Raw genomic sequence first — 20721 nt, forward strand, 5'->3', positions numbered from 1 at the left:
AAATGCTAGGGGACACTCAATGAAGTTACAGGGAAATACTTTTAAAACCAATAGGAGGAAATATTTTTTTCACTCAGAGAATAGTTAAACTCTGGAACGCATTGCCAGAGATGGTGGTAAGAGTGGATGGCGTAGCTGGTTTTAAGAAAAGTTTGGACAATTTCCTAGGGGAAAAGTCCATAGTCTGTTATTGAGAAAGACATGGGGGAAGCCACTGGTTGCCCTGGATCAGTAGCAAGAGATGTTGCTACTCCTTGGGTTTTGGCCAGGTACTAAAGACCTGGATTGGCCACCATGAGAATGGGCTACTGGGCTTGCTGGACCATTGGTATGACCCAGTAAGGCTATTCTTATGTTCTTATGGATGATATTAAACACCATGATAGGTCTCTAGGCAAGCCAGTGGCCAAGCCCTACTACTGCAGCCTTCTTCTTCTTCCGTTAGGATCTTGCTGCCACTTTGGTTGCTATTTAAGTTTGTGAAGCGCACCATGCGAAGCCTACAGAGAATGAGCAGGAACTTCCTCTGGGAACAGAGCTAGTGATTCTGCCTTTGATACTATGCAGGATTGCCAACTACTGTATATCTTATAACCTCCTATTGTAGTTTAATAGTCAAGAAAACAGAGCTCTCCATGGCATGGTAGCGTAGCGGTAGCAATGTCTTGGTAGATAGCAAACTCCTAAGTGTCCCATATAATTTTATCTTTTCCTCAGAACTTCTTTTTTCATCTTTTAGTTCTGGAAGCAGGTGATGATATCACATGCAGCATTTGGATGAGCTTTGCCAAGGGATCCGTGTGCCCTAAAAATGTCAATCTGATCCAGAGAGATCATGTCCACTTCCCCTGAGAGATGATTGGAGGAAATTTCCAGAGATAATTCGGCAGCTTGGGAACACCACAAATCTGTATATTGCACCAATGAGACCGGTTCTCTAAGTCCTAGAGTTCTAGGGCCACGTCTTGGTTGTCCCTATGACCTCATCCATTTGCTTATCCATTGTTAACAAAGCTTCTGGATGCTCTTCCACACATTGATCGGTTTCTTCCATCCTAAGACCTAAGTCCAGGATCTCCTTTCTAAAATATGTTCCCAATGTAGCGAGCGCCTCTGGAACAGCTTTAGTGTCTTCCTTAATGTCTCTGAGCCAGGAGCGGATCTCCCCTGTCTGAAAAGGCAGCTAAAGCCAGTCATAGACTCGGACCTAGATTGCTCCAGGCCAGATGCTTTGAAGATCTCCGTCATATCTGCTTGACTCATGCGGAAGGTCTAGGAGGACCTGGAGTAGGAAAACTTCACCAAGTCCACTTCTTTTACTTTAGTAGACATAGATGCAACACCAGACAAATAGCCGTAGATGTTATATAAAAAAAAGAGTTCAAAGCTGAGCAGGATGTCAGTGAAATGCAGATGATTAGGATCGGGGAGAGCGGAGTGGGGAATTCAGACTACCATTTCTTACGGTGATGTCTAATCTAATCTAATCTAATCCTTAGGTTTGTATACCGCATCATCTCCACATTCGTAGAGCTCGACACGGTTTGCAGTAGGAGAAATAGGAAGGAACTACAACAGAGGGTTAGATGCCACTTCTTTCCCCCCAATAGGACAGTCATATAAGTAGATGCCTCCTTTTAAATATTCTGATGCCATATGGTGAGATCCTATCCTATGAAGACATCTGGGCAGATTCCATTATTGAATACTATACTTTCTTAACTTGGCATCAGCATCCTTACATGTACATGCCTGTGGTTACACCAGTCATAAACCTGGCATAACTACAGGTGCCTAAAGGCTCAACGATGCACAAAATATACCATATTCTATCATTGGCAGCCCTACCTATGCCCCTCCCATGCTCTGCCCATATGTATGCCTCCTTGCATTTATTCGCTATACCACTTATTTGCTTCTTTACAGAATAGCTCTTAGTTGCTTTGCTTCTGCTTACATGCCTATGTGCCTGTATTGTGTACATTTATTTGCACAAATGGCCTGTAAAGATAAGTACCTTATTATAGAATGGAATGGGATGCTTCATCGCGGCCCTTTAAGAGCCACCAGTTCATCACTGCCAGTTCAGCGTTACCCTTTCATTGTAAGACTATTCAGTGTGGCCCTTTCATTGCGGGACAAGTTCAGCGTGGCATTTTGACAGGCTGGATCAAGGTACATGTGCTACATGACATGCTGGATCAAGATGGGGGTGTGGATCGAGGTGGAGTGCTGATCGGGGAGTGTGGATCAAGGTGAATTGCCGATTGGGGGTGTGGGGGACATTGTCCCCCCACCACTTGCGTTACATTCTTTGAAAACGAAAGTTTAACTGTTTAAGAAGAGAAAGGGCGCATGTGGGGGAGGGCCACACTGAACTTGTCCCGCGATGAAAGAGTCGCATTGAATAGTCCTGTGATGAAAGAGCCACGCAGAAATGGCAGCTCTTAATTGGCGGCGATGGAAGGACTGTGCTGAACTGATCTTAAAGGGCCAAGATGAATCAAGCATATTTTTGCAATACTGTTTGGGGGCACTCTGGATTTCTGTTAATGCTTATTAAATATGATATTAGATGCTATTTAGTTACATTTTCTGTACATTTTCTACTCAATATCACAACTACAGTAAATATGAGACAATTAATTCTAGCAATGTGCTTATATTGGCTTGTATGTATTTGTTGGTGGTTTACATAATAGAGGCGCCACAAAACCTGCGCTGTAATTTTCACCCAGGACATCAGGACAAACTAGGAGTAGCGGAGACCAAGCTCCTTCACACCCTCCACTGGATGCTGCTAGAAGCACCTCAGGACTGTAGCCATGAGAGATTCGGAGGAGACCGAGGATCTGGATGGGGCAGTAGTAGTAGCGCTTTTATCCACCAAGTGGAAAACCAGGGCTCGCCAGGGCACCCCAGACACAGTAACACAAGTGAAGAAGACGAGAACAACAGGAGGAAGTTTCTACAGAACTCCATGGCAACAGTGGAACTCTTTGTGTTCCTATTTGCTCCTCTGGTTCACAGGATTAAGGTAAACAGATTTGCCAACTGCGAGATAACAGAATCCATTTTGTGCAGTATCATGTAGTGGAGGGATTTTTAACATGTGAAACTTTTTTTTTTTTTGAAAGTCATCAACTGAATTCTGCAGTCTTTGAAATGTGCTCATTTGTTTTCTGTCTAGGAATCTGATCTGACCTTTCGATTGGCCAGTGGACTGATTATTTGGCAGCCAATGTGGGAATACAGACACCCAGAAGTTTCTGCCTTCACAGCTCTGGTTAAACCAATCAGAAATATCATCACAGGTATGCTGTTGAGGTATTTTATATGGGGTTACCACAAAGCTCCATGTTAGCTATATGAAACCTAACTGAAGGGACCACCAGGCAGTTGGGTTTTCAGGATATCCCTAAAAATATGCAAGAGATAGAATCCATGCCTTTATCTACATTACCCCCCTTTTATGAAGCCGCGTTAGGCTTTTTTATCGCTGGCCGCGATGGTATTAGCTCTGACACTCATAGAATTCCTTCGAACGTCGGAGCTAATACCACCGCAGTGGCAATAAAAAAGCCTAATATGGTTTTGTAAAAAAGGGGGGGGGGGGGTTATAAATCTATTCCTTGCATATTCATTAGATATCCTGAAAACTGAGCTGGTTGGTAGTCCTCCAAGATAGGTTTGAGAAACATTGATCTAAAGACCAGTCCTGTAGACTTCAATAATAAACCCCAGTAGCACACAGATGCTATCACTCAAAATTACACCTGCTCTGAGGCTGGTGCAACCTCTGTGGCTATTCACATATTTTGTAAAATCTGTATGTCCCTCACAACTCCACAACCAGCTCCACACTAAAATCCTGCTATCTGGAATTTCTATATAAGGTCCATATCATAAAAACTTAAAATACAAATTAAAAAAACTCCTTATAAAACTAAAGAGAAAAAGAGGAACAATACTTAATCAAAGAGAACACAAATAAATAATAGATTATCAGATTTTCCACCCACCTTCCCACTAATTTATTATTTTATTAAACAAAGAGGGCAACAGACTAGTCCAAAGCATAACTGGAGAAAAGGTTGGATTTATCATATATACTTGAATATAGACCGAGATTTTTGGGCCCAAAAATGGGTTCTCGGTTTATATTTGGGTCAGTGCTGACCTGTCCCCCTCCCAAACCTCCCGCCCAACCTGCCCCCCTCCCGACCCCCTCCCGTTCCATGTTGCAGGCATTTACCGGGCCTGCGGTAAGACCTGGTGGTCCAGCGGTGGGCTGGGATAGGAGTGATCCCTCCCGTCTCCTGCCCCAGCCAACTTTAAGAATTTTTATTTTCCTCCCGCCTCCTTGTACCTTTTAAATTCCTGGTGGTCCAGTGGTGGGCTGAGACAGGAGAGATTCCTTCTGTCTCCTGCCCCAGCCAACTTTATACAACTTTTATCTCCATCCCACCCCCTCTACGTACCTTTTAAGTCCCTGATGGTCCAGCGGTGATCTGCGGCAGGAGCGAAGGAAGGTTGCTCTTGCCCGTACAGAGCTGCTAGCTAATTGGCTATGGACAGCCAATAGACTAGTGGCTCTGATCAGGCAGGAGCGACCTTCTTTCGCTCCTGCCCATGTAGAGCCACTAGCTAAGAACCCTATTTTCTTGTACTTTACACTGATCCCTATATATACTTTGTGTTCTCTTGGTTTCTGTCTGTAACTACAGATAAAGCACTTCTCCTAAAGAAGCCACATAACTGTTTTGGTATCTAACCTATATGTTTTTTTTAAATAATATAAGAACATAAGATTTTCTATATTAGGACAGACCAAACATCCATCTAGCTCAGCATCATGTTCCAATAGTGGCCAATCCAAGACACAAGTACCTTGAAGAATCCCCAGAAGTAGCCAGATTCCATGTGACTTACCCCAAGGATAAGCAGTGAACTTCCTCAGGTCTACCATATGTAAGCCAATTGCTCACCTGGCAGCTGGGAAGGAGTCACACAAAGTATTTTTTTAGGGTAGGGCCAAGAGCCAGGACTATGCTGACAGGTCATTGTAAGCACTTCTCACACTGTTTCTTGCTCCTCCAAATAATCCAGACCACATCACTGGATGCTGAACCAAACTTCCAACTTTATTCTTCTCAACAAGTAAATGAGAAAACTCTCAGAAATAACTTAGCTGTAACAATTATAACCTATTTAAAAAGTCTCTATTTCCATCAGAAGTTTCAGTTAATTGATCTCCTGGAAAAGATCCTCCATTTTGGATGGATCCTGATCTGATGGTGGAGGTAGCCCAAAAGACAAATCTCCCACTCAGAGCAGGGCTTAAAAATCCTCTGGAGTGAGGTCACACTTCTTCCCTAGACCCCCCCCCCCCCCTCCTTCAGAGAGCCCAAGAGCTGCCTTGGTCTCTCTATCTTAGATGGGCCAGAATGATAGTCCCCTTCTACAAGGAGCTTAACAGATCTCTCGGCTCCAACCAATCTAGCACACAGAGATCCTCCCACACTCACTGGTTCCTATAGCAACCTCTACCACTCCAGGTGCTTAAAGTTTAAAGTCAAATGGTCAAAATCATATCAGTCCCAAAGCCTGTGTACATAGCAGTCCCATTGCCTGGATACTGCAAGCAACCGTAAAGAGTTTACATCACTGTAACTTTGAATCTCTTCACACTGATTAGCAGGATAGAAGACATATGCACTTCCTTTAACTCCCAAAGTGCATCACATCCCTATTCCTGTTACACATAGTCACAATTTATGGACTTTATCTCCAGAAATGTATCCAAATGTGTTTTAAACCCAGGCACACTAACTGCTTTTACCATATCCTTCAGCAATGAATTCTAGAACTTAACTATTTGTTGAGTAAAAAATATATTTGTTTTACAGTAATTTTACTATTTAATAACTTCATTGCATGTTCCTTAGTCTTTGTACTGTTTTCCCAAGATGATAGAGCTGCAGTGGGATTTGAACTGGGCTTTCCAGATTCTTAGCCTACTGTTGTAAGCAGTAGGCCACTTCTCTTCTTTGTAGGTTTTCCTAGAGGTGGAGAATGAATGGGGGATTGCGGGAAGGATTGATACTTAAGTGCATGTTTTATTAATAATAATAATAATAATAATAACTTTATTCTTTTATACCACCATAACCATAAGTTCTAGGTGATTTACAATAAAAAGAGCTGGACAATCAGCAAAATTCAATAATACAGTAAAAAAATGCAAATATTTGTAAAATAGAATTTCAATAATAAAATATATATTATGCAGTAAGTTCTCTTGACACATTCACAAACTTAACTCCTTCCTTGCAGATTGTGTAAGCTTATGCTAAAGTTTTTCGATGGGATATTTTAAAAAGACATGGGTATAGGTTCCATAGAAGCTTCTACTGTAAATTATTTTCCTCCTCAACACTCTGCTATAAAATTACCTTCTAGATCAGTGATTCTCAACCCTGTCCTAGGGGACCCCCAGCCAGTCGGGTTTTCAAGATATCCCTAATGAATATGCATAAGACATATTTGCATGCCTGTCTCCTCCATTATATGCAAATCTCTCTCATGCATATTCATTAGGGATATCTTGAAAACCTGACTGGCTGGGGGTCCCCTAGGACAGGGTTGAGAAGCACTGTCCTAGATGGACTTGAACTCTAGCCTGTTTCTAAACCTTCTTGAAAGAAATACTACCAATTGTGATCAATTGACCCAGCTGAAATAACAACCCTAGGAAATATTTATTTATTTATTGCCTAAGTGGTCTACATTCAGGTACTCCAGCATTTTTCCCTATCTATCCGCATAGTTTTATTGCAAATTTGATGGCATTGTGCTATAAACATTGAATCTCAAGACTTCCCATACCCATTCTGGGGATCCCACTGCTAGTCAGGTTTTCAGGATTGTCACAATGGATGTACATAAGATAGTCTTCAGTGCATGCAGATCTATCTCATACACATTCATTGTGAATATTCTGTAACGCAGACTGGCTATGGGGTCCCCAGAACAAGTTTGTAAAACCATTGTATAATTCAAAAACTAATCATACATGTATAAGGGGGATAGACCATGAAATTACATATGCTTTACATTTATTTTTATATTTATATGTACCTGTGCAGAAGCTCATGTATTGTGACACTTTTGCAGAAGCTCATGTAATCCACTGTGAATTGACTCACCCAGTCAATAAACATAAACATTAAATTTTCTGCTTTCAGCTAAACGAAGTTCTCCAACAAGCAGTCAGAACCAAACTCCTAAATCACCTAGACAGGACACAGAACACCCTGAGGTACTGCTTCTAATGACATGAGTACAAGTGAACATACAGAGAAATCTCGGCTTCAGAGGTCCTACTGCTGAATTATTTTCTATTGAAGCACTGTTACTAAAGTTATTTTTATAGAAATAAAAAGAAGACAGCCCTCCACTAGTATAGCCTGAGATATGACTGCACTATGCAGAGTACAACACTACAGGGATTATCAAGGTAAACTACAGCACTAGACTAGACTAGACTAGTTAGGCACTACAGCAGAAATGGTGAGGGACGAAGGTGGTACTAGTCATCAGGAAGAGGGTGGCAGCACCAGAATAGTAAGAGTAGAATTAGAGAATGACACGGGGACAAATTTGTCCCCATCCATGCAGGAACTCAATTTCCCTGTCCCATCCCCGCAAGTTTTGTTGCTGTCCCTGTCCCATTCTTGTAAGATCTACCTTAACCGCACAAGCCTCGAACACTTATGATTGTAAAATGTTTGAGGCTTGTGCAGATGAGTTCGGAGCTTGCAGGAATGGGGCAGAGCCAGGAAAAGAACTCGTGGGGACGGTATGGGAAAATGAGTTCCCATGGGGACGGGGAAAAATTTGTCCCAGTGTCATTCTCTAAGTAGAATGACAAAACTAAGGTGAACAGAAGGAGAACATAAGCAGAAAGCTAAATGTGGTACTAACTAGATTGGTCAGGATGAGACGGAAGGCTGTAACATTCACTTTCTTATCCTATTCATATTTCACACTTCCCAGTTTCCAATTTTTCTTGTCTCTTCTTCATCCTCTGCTACCATCCATTTCTCCTTTCTTCTTTTTGTATGTCCCCACTGGCCCATCTCTAACCCTAATTAGTCCTTTCTGACATCATCTTCCTCCTTGATCTCCTCCTACTTCCTTCAGTCCCTCTCCCCTCATCTCTGACACTTTTGTTCCCTTTCAACCCTCTGTTTCAGTCTTTATGGTTTCCGCCAACTCTATGCTCCCTTCAGCCCTCCATCTTTCCTCCCTTGCACCATTCTTTTTCTGACCTTCGATCCTCTCGCTCTTTTGATGGCAAATGATAGCAGCAGATTGACAAACAAAAGAACTGCAAGTGTTATCCTCGCAATAGCTCCTCTTCTTCTTTCCATTCCACAATAGTTCCAGAGTAGTCTGTGTGACTCCTTTCTTCCCTATGAGGGTCATTTTATAACAGGGTACCAGGTTTAAGAGGGCAAGTAAGTATCTACTTAGGCACTATTTTATAAATACACATGAAACCCTATAGAGAGGGGGTATTCACCTGCCCAGCCTGCATTGTGAAGAATAATTCCAACTCCAATAGTCAATCTTCCTCTTTAAGATTTGAATCCTGTTATCCCTTAAAGCAACCAATCCCCCCTCTACCTACCACCCCCTGGTATGGTTATAATTGCAACAACAATACTCCGCCAAAGCCCCATGCAATACCCTCCACCTCCACCCCAATCCTCATCCCCAGTCTTTTTGAGAGCACTGTGGATCTTGGTGGTTATTTTTGAATCTGGGGCTATAATAGCAGCAAATGGACATCACTCTTGCTCTTACTAAGACAGTAAAGCTGGGGATGGGGATTGAAGGGTCTGCTGGAAAAGCTTTGAGGGGATATATTTTTGTCAGGTGAATTGAGAGGGGGGTATCTTTGTATTGAAGAAGTTTCAGATGGGGGGGTTCAGATATTATGGAGGGATCAGCTCTTGTGTGGGGATCAGATATTTTATGCAGTCATTGTAGGGGAATCAAGGTTGGAAGAAATGATCGGTGGTATGACCAGTCTTTTTCTTTTAGGAAGATATCCAAACCTTTAAAGAACCCTGCTAAGCTAACTGGTTTCACCACATTCTCTGCAATGAATTCCAGACTTTAATTACATGTTGAGTAAAGGAATATTTTCTCCAGTTTCTTTTAAATTTACCACTTAGTAGCTTCATCACATGCCCCCTAGTCCCAGTAATTTTGGAAAGAGTAAACAAGTTATTCTCATCTACATGTTCCACTCCACTCAGTATTTTATAGACCTCTCCCCTATGCTGTCTCTTCTCCAAGCTGAAGAGCCCTAGCTGCTTTAGCCTTTCCTCATAGAGAAGTCATCCCATCTCCTTTTTTTGTCCTTTTTTGTCACCCTTCTCTGTAGCTTTTCTAATTCCGCTATATCTTTTTTGAGATGCAGCAACTAGAACTGCACAATGTGTTGAAGGTGTGACCACACCATAGAGCTTAATAACAAAGACTTTATAACATTTTCATCTTTGCTTTCCATTCCTTTCCTGATAATTCCTAATATTCTATTTGCTTTCTTAGCAACCGCCACAAACTGAGCTGAAAGCTTCAATGTATCCTCAACGATGACACTAAGGGCCAGATTCACTAACCTTCTTTTGAGTGTCTGATCCATGGTCGAGTCTTCCAGGCCGAGCGATCCACGATGCGTCATCATGCAAATGGGGGTGATCGGAGGCACGCCCCACACCGCCGACACAGATCGCTGCAGAGCGATCCTGACTCATGCGCAGACCATTTTCTTTGCCTGTAGATGGTCTGTGCATGCTCTCCACGCAAGGACAAGCTGGAAAAAAACAGACATGGCTGCAGGACGGCCGTGCACTCCCTTCTCAAGCCCAGCGCAGCAGACCAGCGTCTATCCCCTGTCTCTAGTCATTCCAGCATTCAAAAACCCTCCGGTTTCTCACAAGCCCGTGGTTTTAGCCCACGGGTTTAAAGCAAGGCTGCACTGCGGCGTGTTCTGGAACAGGCCATAGTGCAGCCCCACTTTAAACCTGCGGGTTAAAACCACGGGCTCACATAAAAGTTAACGCTGCCCTCTACTGCAGGAGTCCCAGGTATCGTTACAAGTGATGTTGCGCTCACTTCTCTCTGTTTTTGCTTTGAGAGCACCTGTAGAAACTATCCTGCCATATGTTTGGAGATGTGTGCTGCATGAACAGAGAGGCAGGCAGGGCGTCAGAGAGCAGGAAAGGACATGAGCGACTGGTCCTTAGCAGGCGCTTCTATTTTTGATTGGCCAGCCCAGTCGGTTGTTTAGTGAATCGAGGCCCTTCCTACTTTGCATGCTCTTTCCCCTCATTTGCATGCGCGAATCGGATCCGGTGCGGATATGCTCTGGAGGAAGTTTAGTGAATCGGGTCGGGGTCGCTAAGTGGTCGGGACACGATCGGTGGGCTTAGTGAATCTAGATCCTTTTCCTGGGTGATGACTCCTAACATGGAACCCTGCATCGCCTAGCTATATCTCGGGTTCTTTTTCCCAAATGCATCATTTTGCACCTGTTCACATTAAACATCATCTGCCATTTTGACACCCAGTCTCACAAGGTCCTCTTGCAATTTTTTACAATCCTATTGCGATTTAACAACTTTGCGCCATCAGAAAATTTAATTATCTCTAATTATTCCTATATCTAGATTGTTGTTAAATATGTTAAAAAGCAGAGGTTGCACTATTTACCCTTCTATATTGAGAATATTGACCATTTAATCCTACTCTCTTTTTTCTGTCTTTCAACCTGTTCTTAATTTATAATATGATGTTACCTTCTAGCCCATGACTTTCTAATTTCCTCAGAAGTCTTTCATGAAGTACTTTGGCCTGGATTCTCCAGAACTGCCACAGGTCACAAGTCAATCATGTACCGGCATCTGTTGTAGAATCAGGCCAAGTGTAAAGGAGATGCTGGAAATGTAGGCTAGGGTTTTACTGGCCTACATTTCTGGCACCTACTTTATATGAGAATCGTGTCCACAGGTGCTCATACCGGTGCCTATGGCTACTTCCAGCACAATACAAAAATACCACGTACAATACAAAACAACTGAGTGGGAAGAGAATTTTATAATCAAAATCTTTACCGGAGCAGGGGCCTCAGACTTCTTGGGCTAATTTTTCCCTCTACGGGTCTTTTTTTTGAACGACTGGGTAAGTTGCAGCTGTACTCACTCGAGGAACGCAGAGAGAGGGGAGACATTATCGAGACGTTCAATATGTCACAGGCCGTATTGAGCTGGAAGAGGATCTCTTTTTCCTTAAAGGACCCACGTCAACAAGAGGGCATCCGTTGAAAATCAGGGGTGGGAAATTTCATGGCGACACCAGAAAATATTTCTTCACCGAAAGGGTGGTTGATCGCTGGAATAATCTTCCACAACAGGTAATTGAGGCCAGCAGCATGCCAGATTTTAAGAAAAGATGGGATTGGCATGTGGGATCTCTTCATGGAGGTAGTTAGGGGGTGGGTCATTAGTGTGGGCAGACTAGATGGGCCATGGCCCTTTTCTGCCGTCATGTTCTATGTTTCTATGTTTCTATGAAGTTCAAAAGCTCATGTTTACCTCATCGGTCCAAATTCCACCCTAGTTCAAGTTTCAAGTTTCTTTATTTTTGATATACCGTCTATCAAAACAAATGTCTAGACGGTGTACAATATAAAAAGATTGTAAGGGACATTAAAATACCTACTTACTTATAAAAATACTTCATTTTATTTAATGTTCTAAAATTAGCTCAAGGAGTCTGCTCCATTAAAGATTTTGATTATAAAACTTCTCTTCCTACTCAGTTGTTTTGTATTGTACGTGGTATTTTTGGATTTTGGTTTATAATACTTAGAACCACGAATTTCAATTTTATTTTTGTTCACTTCCAACACAATATACACCCAATTTGACCCTAGGTGCCGGTAGGCATCTCTATGAATGGGACATCAATGGTCTGTTCTGTAGGTGCCCGTAGGCACCTACATTTTTTTAATTAGTTTTTTTTAATCGGTTTTAAACAACGCAGTCAATCACCACATTGTTTATCTTCAATTATACCAATTAAGTTAGGGCGGTAGTAGGAAGCCTACCACCACCTAGCTTTTAGAGTCCCTACGAGAATCAGGGCCTTTGTCAAATGCCTTTTGAAATTCCAGATACACAATACCGACCGGATCACCTTTATCCACATGCTCATTCACTCCTTCAAAGAAATGTAGGAAACAAGTCCAGCTAGGATCCGATCTCAGTTTCCAAAGAGATTCTATCATGCATTACTCATGGTATGTAATTTTATAGCAAGGTTCCTATAAAATCTCTCAAAATGTGCCTATTTTAAAAAGGCACATATCTCTCATCCAATCAGCTTTTAATGGTGCATTCAATTATCATGCAACTTAAAGCTGATTAAAAGAATTACCGTATTTTCTCGCATATAACGTGCGCGTTATACGTGGTTTTTACAAACCACGCATACCCTTGCGTGTTATACGCGTGAGCGCGTTGTACAAAAATTTTTTTACATAGTTTCCCCCCCCACCGACGCCCGATTCATCACCCGGAAGGAGCGCTCGCATTCCCACCCCGAAGGACCGCTCGCACCCCCACCCGAAGAACCGCTCGCACCCCCACAGCCTCCCCCCCTCCCCCATGGAGAAGCTGTCTACCTTGTTTCCGGATGCCAGCCCAGCTGCTTCCTCTGCCGGCGGTCCTGCCCCTTCTCAGAGCCCTGTGCTGCGCTGCTTCCTCTTCAGGCGGTCCCGCCCTTTCTCTGATGTCAGAGAAAGGGCGGGACCGCCGGAAGAAAAAGCAGCACAGCAGGGCTCAGAGAAGGGGCGGGACCGCCGGCAGAGGAAACAGCTGGGCTCGCTGGCATCCGGAAACAAGGTAGACAGCTTCTCCATTGGGGAGGGGGGTGAGGCTGTGGGGGTGCGAGCGGTTCTTCGGGTGGGGGTGCGAGCGGACCTTCGGGGTGGGAGTGCGAGCGCTCCTTCGGGGTGGGGGTGCGAGCGGTCCTTCAGGGTGGGGGTGTGGGTGCGTGCGAGCGGTCCTTCGGGGTGGGGGTGCGAGCGGTCCTGCGGGGAGGGGTGAATCGGACGTCGGGGGGGGGCATCAGGCTTTCAGGGTAGGGACAGGACTTCAAGGAGGAAAGGAGAGTCGGGGCGGGCGAAAACAGTCAGGGTTTCCAGAGGAGAGTCGGGGCAGGCGAAAGGAGAGTCGGGCAGCATGCGCGGTATACGGGTGTGCGCGGTATATAAAAATTTATGTACATAAATATGTGTTTTTTGCGCGCTATACCCGTGTGCGCATTTTACACGGGTGCGCGTTATCTATGTGAAAATACGGTAAGTTTGGTGCAGGTAGACATGATCTAGATGTCTTCCAGCACCTAACTTTAGGCAGTCCTTACAGAATTTCCCCCAAGGTGATTCTTTTACCAAACTGCAGTAAAATGTGGCCCTTAGCTTATCCTTGCATAGGTCATTCCTGCACATGAAGGCCATTTTTATCACATGGGTAAAATGGCCATTTTTTTCTGACTTCTGAATTAATGGTCCTGTGCTAATTTTCCTATTAGCATATGGCCATTAGTGCATGAACCCCTACCACCACCAGCTATTTTGTAGATGGTAAGGACTCATGGGCTAATAACATGCCAATCAATTACCAAATGGCAATGTAGCTGCACTAACCCATTAGTGCAGAGCACACCTACTCTGTAGTACCTGAAGATTGGAGAGTAGCCAATGTTACACCGATTTTTAAAAAGGGTTCCAGGGGAGATCTGGGGAATTACAGACTGGTAAGCCTGGCCTCAGTGCTGGGTAAAATAGTGGAAACAATTATAAAAAATAAAATTGTGGAACATGTAGACAAACATGATTTAATGAGACAGAGTCAGCATGGGTTCAGCTGAGGAAGGACTTGCCTCACCGATTTGCTTGACTTCTTTGAAGGTGTGAATAAACATGTGGATAAAAGTGAGCTGGTTGATGTAGTGCAGTGATTCCCAACCCTGTCCTGGAGGAACACCAGGCCAATCGGGTTTTCAGGCTAGCCCTAATGAATATGCATGAAAGAGATTTGCATATGATGGAAGTGATAGGCATGCAAATTTGCTTCATGCATATTCATTAGGGCTAGCCTGAAAACCCAATTGGCCTGGTGTTCCTCCAGGACAGGGTTGGGAACCACTGATGTAGTGTATCTACATTTCCAGAAAGTTTTTGACAAAGTTCCACATGAGAGGCTCCTGAGAAAATTAAAGTCATGGGATAGGAGGTAATGTTCAATAGTGGATTAAGAATTGGTTATCTGACAGAAAACAAGCGGTAGGGTTAAATGGCCATTTTTCTCAGTGGAGGAAAATAGTGGTGTGCTGCAAGGATCTGTACTGGGACCGATGCTATTTACTTATTTATAAATGATCTGGAAATTGGCACTGTGAGTTTAGTGTCATCTGCAAATTTTAAGTTGTTAAAATGCATGTGAACTATGAAAACTGCAGGAACACCTTAGGAAATTGGAAGACTAGGCATCCAAATGGCAGATGAAATTTAATGCGGACAAATGCAAAGTGATGCACATTGGGAAGAATAATCCAAACCATAGTTACCGGATGCTAGGGTCCACCTTGGGGGTCAACATTCAAAAAAAAAGATCTGGGTGTTATCGTGGACAATATGCTGAAATTTTCCGCCCAATGTATGGTGGCAGCCAAGAAAGCAAACAGGATGTAAGGAATTATTAGAAAAGAGATGGTAAACAAGACTAAGAATGTTATAATGCTTCTGCATCATTCAATTGGTGCACCTCACCTTGAGTATTGCATTCAGTTCTGGTCTCCTTATCTCAAAAAAGATATAGTGGCACTAGAAAAGGTTCAAAGAATGACCAAGATGATAAAGGGGATGGAACTCCTCTCGAATGAGGAAAGACTAAAGAGGTTAGGGCTCTTCAGCTTGGAAAAGAGACAGCTAAGGGGAGATATGATTGAAGTCTACAAAATCTTGAGTGGTGTAGAATGGGTACATTGATCAATTTTTTTTTTTTTTTACTGCACCAAGACTTACAAAGACTAGGGGACACTCGATGAAGTCACAGAGTAATACTTTTAAACCAATAGGAGGAAATATTTTTCACTCAGAGAATAGTTAAGCTCTGAAATGCATTGCCAGAAGATGTGGTAAGAGCAGTTAATGTAGCTGGTTTTAAAAAAGGTTTGGACATGTTCCTGGAGGAAAAGTCCATAGTCTGCTGTTGAAAGACAGACATGGAGGAAGCCACTGCATGCCCTGGATCGGTGGCATGGATTGCAGCTACTATTTGGTTTTTTTGCCAAGTACTTGTGACTTAAATTGGCCTCTGTGAAGATGGGATACTGGGCTAGATGCATCATTAGTCTGACCCTGTAAGACTATTCTTATGTTCTTACTCTCCACTCCCAGATTCAATTCTAGGGCTAAAACTATGAAATCTGTTTTTAAGGCACAAAAAGCACATGCTGATCACAAAATTACTGCTGGATGCCTGAGAATGGCCGCATTAAGGCCTTTTTTGGTTGCAGTATATACATGTTAGAGCTTACTGCCATTTAATAAATGGATCCCTTCATATTTTATAAAGACAAATATAGGTGTTTATGTCCCTTTTCAACATAGGCTTATAAAATAATCCTCAATAGTGCACAGGTGCTCTTACATAAATTTACATCTTCTCTGAAGCTGGAATATATGTGTGTGGATGAGTATTCTTCTCATGTACACATATATATGCATGATCTATATAAAAGCATGCATGAGTGTTTGTGCACATATCCAATTTTAAATGCCAATTTCCATATATAATATATATTTTACACTCTGAAAATGTTTTATAAAATTACCACCATATTGTGCAGCACACAGATGCATTATTTATTGAAGTATGGATAAATGCTAATTTAATAAGCATAAATTAATGTATTTCCTCCTTTCTGTTAATGTAAAACACTCCTAGGGTCTACAGGTGGTATATGAAACAGCGCAAACAGATTCAGTTTCTCCCAGAGCCACTGTTTCCAGCTGTCATCGAGCAAATTCTTTTGATGGAAGTGCATCCTCCCAGACATCCCAAGGCAGAGGGCCTTCTGTGTCCAGGTACAGACTCATGTTGAGACACAGCGGGGCTGATTCTATAAATGATCATCCCAATTGTAACATAGAAACATAGAAGATGATGGTAGAAAAGGGCTACAGCCCATCAAGTCTGCCCACCCTGCTTACCCACCCCCTGTCTATGCCCTAATGACCCAATTTCCTTATCTTGACCCTCATAGGGATCCCACATGGGTATCCCATTTATTCTTAAAGTCTGGCACGCTGTCTGCCTCGATCACCTGCACTGGAAGCTTGTTCCAATGATCAACCACTCTCTCTGTGAAGAAATACTTTCTGGTGTCGCCATGAAATTTTCCGCCCCTGAGTTTGAGCGGGTGCTCTCTTGTAGCCGAGGGTCCCTTGAGAAAGAAAATATCATCTTCCACTTCGACACGTCCCGTGAGGTACTTAAATGTTTCGATCATGTCTCCCCTCTCCCTACGTTCCTCGAGAGTGTAGAGCTGCAATTTGTTCAGTCTCTCTTCGTACGAGAGACCCTTGAGCCCCGAGATCATCCTGGTGGCCGTCCGCTGAACCAATTCAATTCTGCGCACATCTTTACTGTAATGTGGCCTCCAGAATTGCACACAGTACTCCAGATGAGGTCTCACCATGACCCTGTACAACGGCATTATGACTTCAGGCTTTCGGCTGACGAAACTTCTATTGATACAACCCAATATCTGCCTTGCCTTAGATGAAGCCTTCTCCACTTGATTGGCAGTTTTCATGTCTGCACTGATGATTACTCCTAAATCTCGTTCTGCTGAAGTCCTAGTTAAAGTTTCTCCGTTCAAGAAGTACATCCTGTATGGATTTCCGCTTCCGAGGTGCATGACCTTACATTTCTTAGCATTGAAGCCTAGCTGCCAGGTTGAGGACCAACTTTCAAATGTAAGCAGGTCCTGCGCTATATAATTCTATAAACTGCATTCACTTACTATATTACATAGTTTGGCGTCATCGGCGAATAGTGTTATTTTACCTTGAAGCCCTTGAGTCAGATCCCCTATGAATATGTTGAAAAGGAGTGGACCCAGGACCGAGCCCTGAGGCACTCCACTGGTCACCTCCGATGTTTTAGAGAGGGTACCATTAACCACCACCCTCTGAAGTCTGCCACTCAGCCAATCATTGACCCATGCAGTTAGTGTCTCTCCTAACCCCATCGATTCCATCTTGCTTAGCAGCCTGCGGTGTGGGACACTGTCAAAAGCTTTACTGAAGTCCAGGTACACGACGTCCAAAGACTCTCCCAAGTCCAACTTTCTTGTTACCCAGTCAAAGAAGCTGATGAGATTGGATTGGCAGGACCTACCCTTGGTGAATCCATGCTGACTGGGATCCCGAAGATTCCCTTCATTCAAGATCGTGTCCAATTTGCTTTTAATTAGTGTTTCCATGAGTTTGCACACTATTGATGTGAGACTCACCGGTCTATAATTTGCAGCCTCTGCCCTGCAACCCTTTTTATGCAGAGGAATGACATTAGCTAATTTCCAGTCCAGGGGAACTTTCCCCTTACTTAGGGAGAGATTGAATAGCTCAGCCAACGGTTTCGCCAGGACATCGCTCAATTCTCTGAGCACTCTTGGGTGCAAATTGTCTGGTCCCATGGCTTTGTTCACCTTGAGTCTTGCCAGTTCACTGTAAACTTCACCTGGTGTGAACTCAAAATTCTGAAACGGGTCTTCTGTGCTTTGTGTTGCCTTCAACTGCGGACCGTGTCCCGGTGCCTCACAGGTGAAGACTGAGCAGAAGTATTCATTCAGTAGTTCGGCTTTATCGGAATCTGCTTCCACGTAACTTCCGTCTGGTCTTCTAAGGCGTACTATCCCGCCTGTGTTCCTTTTTCTGTCGCTAATATACCTGAAGAAGGATTTGTCCCCCTTTTTAATGTTTTTTGCCAGAATTTCTTCCACTCGAAATTTTGCCTCCCTAACTGCCATTTTGACCACTGTAGACCTGGTCCTATATTCTACTTTTGCCTCTCTTTTCTCCATGCACTTGTAGGAGAGAAACGCTTTTTTCTTCTCCTTAATGAGGTGCGAGATCTCCGCGGTGAACCATTGGGGTTTATTGTTTCTTTGTCGTTTATTTACTGATTTTATGAAGCGGCTAGTTGCTTCATGTATGGTTGATTTCAGTGTTAACCACTTAGCTTCCACATCACCGGTCTCCGCTTGGTCCTGCAGCGTCCGATGGATGAAATCTCCCATGCGTGCGAAGTCTGTGCCCCGGAAATTGAGTACCTTTGTTTTCGTGTTTGATCTAGGGAAGCCTTTCCTAAGGTTGAACCATACTATGTTGTGGTCGCTGGAGGCTAGCGTATCTCCTACTGAGACCTCTGAGACGCTTTCCCCGTTGGTGAGTACCAGGTCGAGGATCGCCTGGGCCCTAGTGGGCCCATTTGTTTGAGACGTGCTCCCTTTATGGAGGTTAAGAGCCTCCTGCTACCGCTGGTTGTCACTGAAAATGAGTTCCAGTCTGCATCAGGCATATTGAAGTCCCCTAGCAGTACAGCTTCTCCTCGTAGAGTGATATTCTCTATGTCTTCAATTAATTCTGCGTCCATGTCTTCCAGTTGTCTTGGGGGTCTGTATACCACACCTAGATACAGGCATTTTTCTCTGCCTCTTGCCAGGTTTACCCAGAGGGACTCCCCGGTGTACTTGACATCTGTGATCCTGGTGGTTTTGATGTCCTCTTTAATGTATAAAGCTACCCCCCCTCCTAACCTGCCCTCTCTGTCCTGACGAAGTAGATTGTAGCCCGGTATAGCCATATCCCACCCATGTGAGTCCGTGAACCAAGTTTCAGATATTGCCACCACATCTAGGTCGGCATTCCTTATTTCAGCCTCCAATTCTAGAATTTTGTTACCTAAACTGTGTGCATTGACATACATGGCCCTCCATATCTTGTGTTTGCTAAGTCCCTGTGAGGCGTATCCTACCCGAGTCGGTGTGACTCCCAAAGAACTGTTTGCAATGTGGGTACTTACATTGGACATGGAAGCGGAGTTTCGACTCACCTCATCAGGATAATTCCTTTCTGCACTAATATGTGAATGGGTACCCTCCCCCGACTTACCTAGTTTAAAGCCCTGTGAAGCAGGCGGGCTACTCGGTGTCTGAAGACGTTCTTACCCCTACTGGTCAGATGGAGTCCGTCTGGTTCCTGAAGTCCTTGTAGCGCTTCCCCATGGTTTAGGAATCCGAAGTTCATATCCCGGCACCATCCCTGTAGCCACTCGTTCGTCCTCAGGATACGTTCATCTCTGGCTCTTCCCTTGCCTCTAACTGGGAGGATCGATGAGAAAACCACTTGCGCTCCTGTCCGCTTCAGCCTCTCACCCAGTGCTCCAAAGTCTCTGGTGATGGTCTCCGGTGTGTTCCTGGCAGTGTCGTTGTACAAGTCCTGGCAGTGTCCTATGTGGACAAGAAGCATAGGAAAGTGGTCTCGGGGCGTGAGTAGTCTATCCAGACTGGCGGTAACATCTCGTATCCTGGCTCCAGGCAGACAGCAGACCTCCCTAGATTGCATATCTGGTCTGCAAATTGGTCCCTCAGTGCCCCTCAGCATGGAATCCCCGATGACTATTACTCTGCGCTTCTTTGGGGGGAGCTGGTCAGTTGTCCCTGGAGATGGAGCTGTGTGTTGGGCCTGTTCCTGTTCCTCATCGGCAGTTCCTTCCTGAAGAATCTGGAATCTGTTCCGCAGGGCGAGTTGAGGGGTTGATGTATAGCTGCCCTGTTTGTAAGAAGAAGGAGAAGATGAAGAGATTGAAAAAAGGGGGGGGGGGGGTCTCCTATGTTTGCCCGTGGAGGAGGTCACCAGCTGCCAGGAGTCAGTGCCGCTAGCCATTTCCTGTATCCCAATTGTTGGTTTCAAAGCTGATGATTTGGGTGTCTCGAGGATGGACTTGTCATGGGCCTGCTCGGTGATTTGGGACAGCTCCTGGACGGCTCCGTCGATGTAGGCCTCGTCCTCTCGGATGCTTCTCAGGCGTATTACCTCCTCCCTGAGGCTCCTTAGTTCCTGCATGAGATCTCCATCCAGCTGCGCAGCCTCCTCTGTCTGTGTAGAGACTGTAGTGTAGCGCTGGGGGATGGTCTCGGTCCGCACAGAGACCTCTGTCCACCGTCCTGGGTCTTCCTCCTTCTGCACGCAGTCCGTGGTCGCTTCCTGGATCCCCATAGCGACTGGAATACTGGTCTTGATTGTAGACTTTGCGCTTCTTGTCCTCCCTGCCATTGCTGAGTTGTAATTGAGGTCTGCCTGTCAGTAAGGAAGAGAATTAGAAAATTAGAAAAATCTGTCTGTGAGCAGGTGTGAGATTTTGAGGCAGCAGTAGGAGTCCTACTATTGTCTAGCAGGCACTTTTTTTTTTTTTTTAAACCTGAGGGAGATGCATCGGGACACCTAAGCTTGCCCAAGACTAGGCATGGGTATGGTTTCAACCGGAAGTGGCATTGGGCATCTCCCCA

General features: G+C 44.2%; 1 protein-coding gene across 1 annotated transcript in view; it reads left to right on the forward strand.

Moving 5' to 3' along the window:
• Window positions 1–20721, forward strand: part of UNC80 (unc-80 homolog, NALCN channel complex subunit) — a 392207-nt gene that overhangs the window by 18333 nt on the left and 353153 nt on the right. Inside the window, 4 exon segments of the mRNA XM_033945805.1 lie at window positions 2739–3037; window positions 3191–3314; window positions 7248–7321; window positions 16092–16231. Coding sequence (XP_033801696.1) covers window positions 2739–3037; window positions 3191–3314; window positions 7248–7321; window positions 16092–16231 — 637 coding nt within the window.

The sequence above is a fragment of the Geotrypetes seraphini genome, chromosome 5, assembly GCF_902459505.1.
Source record: "Geotrypetes seraphini chromosome 5, aGeoSer1.1, whole genome shotgun sequence".
Taxonomy (NCBI): Eukaryota; Metazoa; Chordata; class Amphibia; order Gymnophiona; family Dermophiidae; genus Geotrypetes; species Geotrypetes seraphini.